This window comes from Diplodia seriata, assembly GCF_021436955.1.
Source record: "Diplodia seriata strain FDS-637 chromosome Unknown scaffold_7, whole genome shotgun sequence".
Lineage (NCBI taxonomy): Eukaryota > Fungi > Ascomycota > Dothideomycetes > Botryosphaeriales > Botryosphaeriaceae > Diplodia > Diplodia seriata.
In genome coordinates this window covers 556648-563314 of record NW_027117314.1, presented here as the reverse complement: position 1 = coordinate 563314, position 6667 = coordinate 556648, and the positions used below count along the sequence as shown (strand labels likewise).

General features: G+C 57.9%; 1 protein-coding gene across 1 annotated transcript; it reads left to right on the top strand.

Moving 5' to 3' along the window:
* Positions 1–582: 582 nt before the first annotated feature.
* SLS55_006937 (uncharacterized protein) lies at positions 583–4780 on the top strand (the record flags this gene model as incomplete). Its single annotated transcript, XM_066778366.1, has 2 exons — positions 583–3742; positions 3789–4780. 2 exons carry the CDS (start codon positions 583–585, stop codon positions 4778–4780), a joined length of 4152 nt encoding a protein of 1383 aa, XP_066630803.1.
* Between the last annotated feature and the right edge of the window lie 1887 nt (positions 4781–6667).

Here is a 6667-nt window from a genome sequence, read left to right as displayed (position 1 = left end):
CCCTTCGTTTAATCGCCCGGGCTAGCAGCCTTGTTTGGGGCGCATACGCAACCTCCACGAATACTTACTTGTACGCCCCGTCCCACTGCCTCCCGCGCCGCTGCTCCACGCGTGCAACCCTCCCGCCGACTCTCACACCACTCGGATCTCTGTTCTGCCAGTGGCGCCTGCTGACAGCTCCGGGGTGGCACAGCATTGACTTCCGCTCTGCATAATTGGCGCCTCTGTCTCTCCACCCATCGCTGCTCGGGCCCCCCGCAGACGCCGCCATCTCAGAGCCGCACCCTCCTCTCCTTCAAAAGGGTCCGGTCCATCACGGCAAGGCGCCACGCAGAATCCGGCTAATTCCGATCCTGCCTGCCCGTCGTTTCATCTTGCATTGAAAGGACTTCTGGGGCAGACAAGCTTTCTTCTCAAAGTATGTGAGGCAAGCACCATTGCTCATTGCCAGGGCCTCTCCCTGCCGTCCAGGGCCGGCCGTGCTAACCCTACGGGCAGTCATGTTTCAGGCTCGATAAAGTCTTGGGAAGTCCGAATTTCACCTGCTGCGGAGCGTGGGAGTATTAAGGCCCTCCTGTCACCATGGCGACCGAGTACTTCTCCGATCAGGAGTCTTCAATCGCCACACATTCGCTGCCAACGCCCACCGAAACTCCATTCATGACCCCACAGCCGTCGAGGTCAAGGCGCTCCTCTCGACATGGGACCCCTTCGTCTCTTGGTGACCTATCGCAGGCATCACCGGTGCCCCCGCCTTCCGACTGCACCTCGGATGACCCCGCAAATGATGAGCACATCTCCCAGTTGGATCCTCGCCGCTTCACCCCAACGCTGCAAGCTAATCTCGTGGCCGAGATCCTCAACTTGCGGCGAGAACTCGACTCCAAGCACCGCGTCATTGAGGATCTCGAGACCAACTTGCATTCCACACAAGAAGAAAACGAGGTTCTCAACGACAAGCTGTCGACCAGCTTGAGGGAAAGCCGAACTGCCAAGCGCCAAATTCAGCAGTTGGAGACCGGAACGCTGTCAGCCCTCGAGGAACTGGTCAAGGAACGAGACCAAATCAAGTCTGACAATGACCATCTGAAAAACAAGCTCGAGGCATCCCAGAAGAAAGCAAAGAATGAAGTTGACGCATCAGATCGTACGCAAGACCTCTGGCAAAAGGACAAGGAGGCCTGGGACAACGACAAGCGATCTTTAGAACGTCGGCTCCACGTCACTGAAACTCGACTGAAGGTCGTCCTTGATGAGCTGGCAACGCAACAGGCAGCACTCGAGGCCCGAGTTCCGGGAGACTTTGCGGGTGGCAAAGACGGTGAGAGCGATACGGCCAGCGTTCAATCGTCACCCAAGAAAGGTCGGCACCGACGAAACCAGAGCAGTGGCAGCGCAAAAAGCGTGCGAAGCTTCGGCCCTCGTGGGTACCGTGCATCGATCCTCACCATCGGTTCTGAAGCACAAGCGAAGCTCTCGAACGGCCTTAGCCTTGCAGACGAGCTTTCTTTTGACGAAGAGGATGAAGATTTCGACGACCTGGAAACAGATTCTGACGATTATACCGAGCACGAGATTCGCGCCCGCAAGCTGATGGAGGCGAGAGCATCGTCCGTTCCCGACGAAAAGGCGCGCAAGATGCTCGGCATAATGATAGACAAAGATAGGACCACCCCGACACCAAGCGAGCCCGACAGGGACATGTCTTACTGTCTCGACGACACGATTCCCGACATCCACCGCCCGAAGCACCAGCAGTCTTTCGATACTATCGTCCCGCCACAGTTTGAGCCGAGGATCGAGCCGGAAGATGTAGCCAAGGTTGAGCAGAGACGTGTTGAATACGTCGACACCGGAGTTCAGCCGTCTCCTCCACCGTCTCCCAGAGTGACTGCGCAACAGATTGTGGCTGCAAGGAACAGCAGTCATATCATGGCTGCCATGGATGTTGAAGCGAACCAGAGGAAGAAGCGTGTCTCTGCACCTCCTTCCGAGGTTCTGAGGGAGAAGGAGTTGGCGACGTCTCAACGGAAATCGGGACTGATGGTCTCAACATCGTGTCAGACCCTGGGCCAGCCGCTGAGCCCCCCTGAAACGCCAACGGTCGTGCTTCCGCAGTCCCCGACTGGCCCTGAAGCTCCCGGTCACGCGCCGCAAATGGCTTCGACGTCTACGCAGACGGAGTCGCGGGTGGATCCTCAGCCACAGCTGTTGCCTGAAGTCATAGTTGAGCCTCCGCAGTCGCCGCCTCGGACGGAAGTGCCTGTGCCGATTGCCATTCCACAAATCGCCATCCACCCCCCAGGATCGACTCCTGGATCTCCTAAGCACGCTGTGCTCCCCCCCAACACCAAGAGCGCCGCTGTCCAGACTGGTCCTGAGTTGCCCAGTAACATGCGCGATTCCGAGGCACAGACCGATCCCATTTTGATCGACCAGCGAATTGCCAAACTCCCAGCGCACCTGCTGCCTTCGGCCATCTCGTCGAAGCCAGGAACGCCCGTCAAGGAGGAGCAGAAGGCTCAGCCCGTGCTCGCTAAGCCCTTTGAGGAGAAAGGGAAATCTCCCTTGCATTCGTCCACACAGGAGTTGCTCAAATCAATGCGGACCATGTCCATCCAGACCACTCAAGACAAATATCCCGGCAACAACGATAATGGCCCCCTCACACAGGAAAGCACTGACGGCATAAGGCGGCCATTCAGGACCAGCAGCTTGTTCGCCGGCTTTGACGGAGCAAGTTCCGATGAGGATGCTGCAGCCGATGAAGAGGCCTCGAGCGATGAAGAGGGATACAGCGGTCACGCAGTGGTGGTCAGAGCAATCAAGTACGGTCGCATGTTCAACAAGCCTCCCACGCCGGTGCCGGAGGAGAAGGAACCTAACTCCAAACGCTCCTCGTACGAGAAACGGTCCTCTTACGAAAAGCCGGCGAAGGTCGAGAAACCCATCCGGGCTGGATCTATCCGCAAGCAGCCGAGCGTGCGTCGCTCCGCGCTGCTGCAGAGCGGTATCACCGCACACGACCGGCCAGCACCTGGAGAAGCAAGCTCCAGCAACACGCTTTCGAAGCCCAAGCCGCCTCCGTTCCCCGTGCCGACGAGGTCAAGCTCCAGGAAGGTGCCGTTCAGCAAGAGCGAAGGCTCGCACAGCCCGACGCCACGCAGCAACATGTTTGCGAACCGTCGCTCGCGCCAGCAGCAACACGCCAGGCAGGACAGCCTGCGCAAGGTCCGTTCCGCAGCCGTCATCCGCCGTGATGGTCGTCCACGAAGCAGGTCCCCGCCTCCGCCCCAGTCCTCTTTGACTTCGCCCGACGAGCCAAAGGATGCGCCGCCGCTGCCTCGTGATCGTGTTACTCCTCCGTACCAGGCATATGCATCCCGGCACCATGGCCGCCATCCGTCGGTCAGCACAGCAGTCAGCACGGCGGTCAGCACGGCTGTCAGTTCTGCAGTCACGAACAGCAACCACTCGGCGAGCTCTGTCCAATCGGTCAGTGTTGTGGACGCCATTGCGGGCGCAATGGTGGGCGAGTGGCTGTGGAAATATGTTCGCGGTCGCAGATCCTTCGGGGTGGCTGATGCTGTAACACCGGAGTTCGGGAAGGATGATGGGACGGGCGGAAGCAGCGTCAGACACAAGCGCTGGGTCTGGATCTCGCCCTATGAGCGTGCTATCATGTGGAGCAGTAAACAGCCCACCTCTGGTACTGCGTTGATGGGTAAGACAGGTCGGAAATGTAAGTGGCCACCGCACGACTTGACGTGCCCATGCTGACTCTCTAGTGCAAATCCAATCCGTTCTGGACGTCAAGGACGATACGCCTGCACCAAGGGGCATTGGCGCCCAGCCACTCTTCAACCGATCCATTCTCATCCTTACTCCTGCGCGAGCTCTGAAGTTCACTGCCACTTCAGCCGAGCGCCATTACCTGTGGCTTACCGCCCTCTCCTTCCTCGCGCACTCCTCGCAGGCCGTCCCCGACCTGAACCAACTTCCAGTCGTACCTACCGAGGAGTCGCCGCAAACCAAGCGCTCCACTGCAGCTCTAGGCCGCCGGCCGATCACGAACTCGGTGCGCCTGGCCAAACAAAATCAGGGGGGAGTGAAGAGTTATGTCAACCGCGCAGAGCCGATATACGAAGGCCAGGCCGCCCAGTCGCCTGTTTCCGAAGCCGCAAGCCCGCCGGTGATACCTCGCCACGGCCGCAAGAGGAGCATGACGTCTCCGAGACAAGCGGCCATTCCGCCCCCTATTCCCAGCAACCCATTCACGCGTAGCTTTTCGCAGAACAGCGTGCACTCAGCCGGAAGTGTGCGCTCGACATCGGCTGTCCCACCGCCGATTCCCACTGCCCCGTACTCGGCAGCTTCCAGCGTCGGCATGTCTGATCTATACTCGCCGGGGGGCACCAACATGCCTCCGTCGGTGCCCAGCAGCATCTACAACCCGAGCCGACGCACTTCCGAAGCCAGCAGCAGCGCGGCCACGGCAGCAGGAACGCGCCGTGAGCTCTACGACCCAGCTTTAGGCACGGTGCGCATGGAGGCGTTCGTCGAGCCGCGCCTCAGCCTCAGCCAAATCCCGGGTGGCGGCTTCCCGGGTCTGGCACCGAGCTTCAAGGAGAAATCCGCAGCGCGAAAGTACCGGAAGAACAGCCAATACTCTGTGAAGAGCGGAATGTCGGGCTCGGATGCGGCGAGCAGAGCCCCGAGTCAAGCGAGTGGCAAGTACTCGAGCGAACACGGAAGCGATCTGTTCAGGGGCTTCGGATAAGCGAAATCTATTTGCGGCCGATGAAGAATGCAAAGTGCGATGTTTTAGATGGTCGTTACACGGGTTTCGCTCAAGATTCCGGCGGACGTAAGCGCTGTCTACACGGAAGGCGACCACCCCATCACGGCATACCACGCTCACTTACGGCGAATGCTCTCCTACATGTCATTCCATGCGGACCGACTGCTCCGACATGCCACTCACTCTTGTCTTTCCTACATCACAGTTTCGGAGCTGTTGATTGACCATAGGCGAGACGGCCACAAATTTCCTACATTATGCGACGACTTCATGGCGACACGGATCGCACATTTTGCGTCCTTCAAGAAAGAACACAGAGTGAATTCCTCATGCTTCACGCTCTTTTGATGTGTGTCTCAGCTTTTAGACACATCTACTCCGACATTTCCAGCACTGTCTCGGTTCCAATTTCATCGCTCGATCAGCCTGAACACGTTGCCTAATTCGCTTCTATCTACTCGCGACTCTTACTTGCCCGTTCTATACCCGCTGTTTCTTTTCAACCGATATAGCAGGCAGTCCGTGTCTCTGTTTATTCTTCGATTTGTACCTCTATTTCAACCCGTCGTTTTTAAAAGTGAGGGATCTTCTTCCTTAATCAGGATCTATACTTGTATTTTTATCTATTTCCTTAGGGTGGCCTGGGGACCCCGTCATTGGCTTCTTCACATAAAGTTTTTTCAGAGAATTGGAATCATTTGCACTGGGAACAGGGTCTAAGGCAGGATTCGGGGAAATGATTGCATGGGAACGCGGAACTGGGAATGGGAGATTTCGAATTTCTTGTACATTGCATGTAGCTCTGCTCGGACGCGCCGAACGGCACTGCGGCATCTGAATATGCACAGCTCAAAGAAAGGGCTCTGTCTCACAATACTCTGGTTCAGACACGGCCATTGACGGGCCGACAGCCTCTCACGTTTGGGACATCTCCGAGACATGGGCATTTTCGCCTTGTCCGTCTGACGTCCCGTTAAAGGAGAGGGCCTAGGGGGTGGCAAGTGGGGCAGCAGGGAGGATTTACACATTGCGGGGACGGGGGAAAGCAATCAGCCATCAATCTATCTGCCACGGCGTGTGGCTGGAGCCGGGACCTCGATTTGCTACTACACATACGTACGCACACACGTCTGAAGAGGGCTCCGGTCCGTGTGATTGGTCGTCGTCGCGTCCTTTCTCTGTGCCCGGTGCACGGTGCCTCCGTGCCTATTCATACGAGCAGTGAAATATGAGCAGGATGAGGGAAGATGATCCTCCCGCTTCTTCCCACCCACTTGCCGGTGATCACGTCGGGGGTTGCCGTCTCGGTCATCGCCTTCCTCCCTACCTGCGCACGTAACGTGGGAAACGATGGGTTTGTTGCTTCGCCCCCAGCCGGTTCGATCCGCCGCGGTACATTGGCATTGGTGGCGAGAGGGAAAAGGGAAAAGGGGGGAGCAGGTTATCAGTGCCCCCTCGCTCTCACGCTTGTTAATTCAGTGTCAAAAAGTCTAAAAGAAGGGTACTTTGCATGAGCTGCGAATCGAGAGAAACCTCGGATGCCAACTACCGCAAAGGCTGGGCGGCCAGCTGGGCGGAGGATGCTCCGCACCTCGTGGTGTTCGTGTGGCTTTCCCGCCCACCCCCCCTGCAGCAGCTGCTAGGGCGGGTGGGTATCGGGATGGCGCGCCAGAAATGCGTGGCCCCCGGCTCCCACTCCCCCCTAGGCGCACTGTCCCCTTTTTTCTCTTCCAGCCTTTCCCCTTCTCCGTGGATCGGAGTGCGCGGTATTGGAGCCGTCAATGGGGGAAAGGGTTAATATATTGTGGCTGAGAGAGCGCTCGTTTTCATACGCGTTCTCTCTCTTGCATAGTGGGGCAGTGGAAG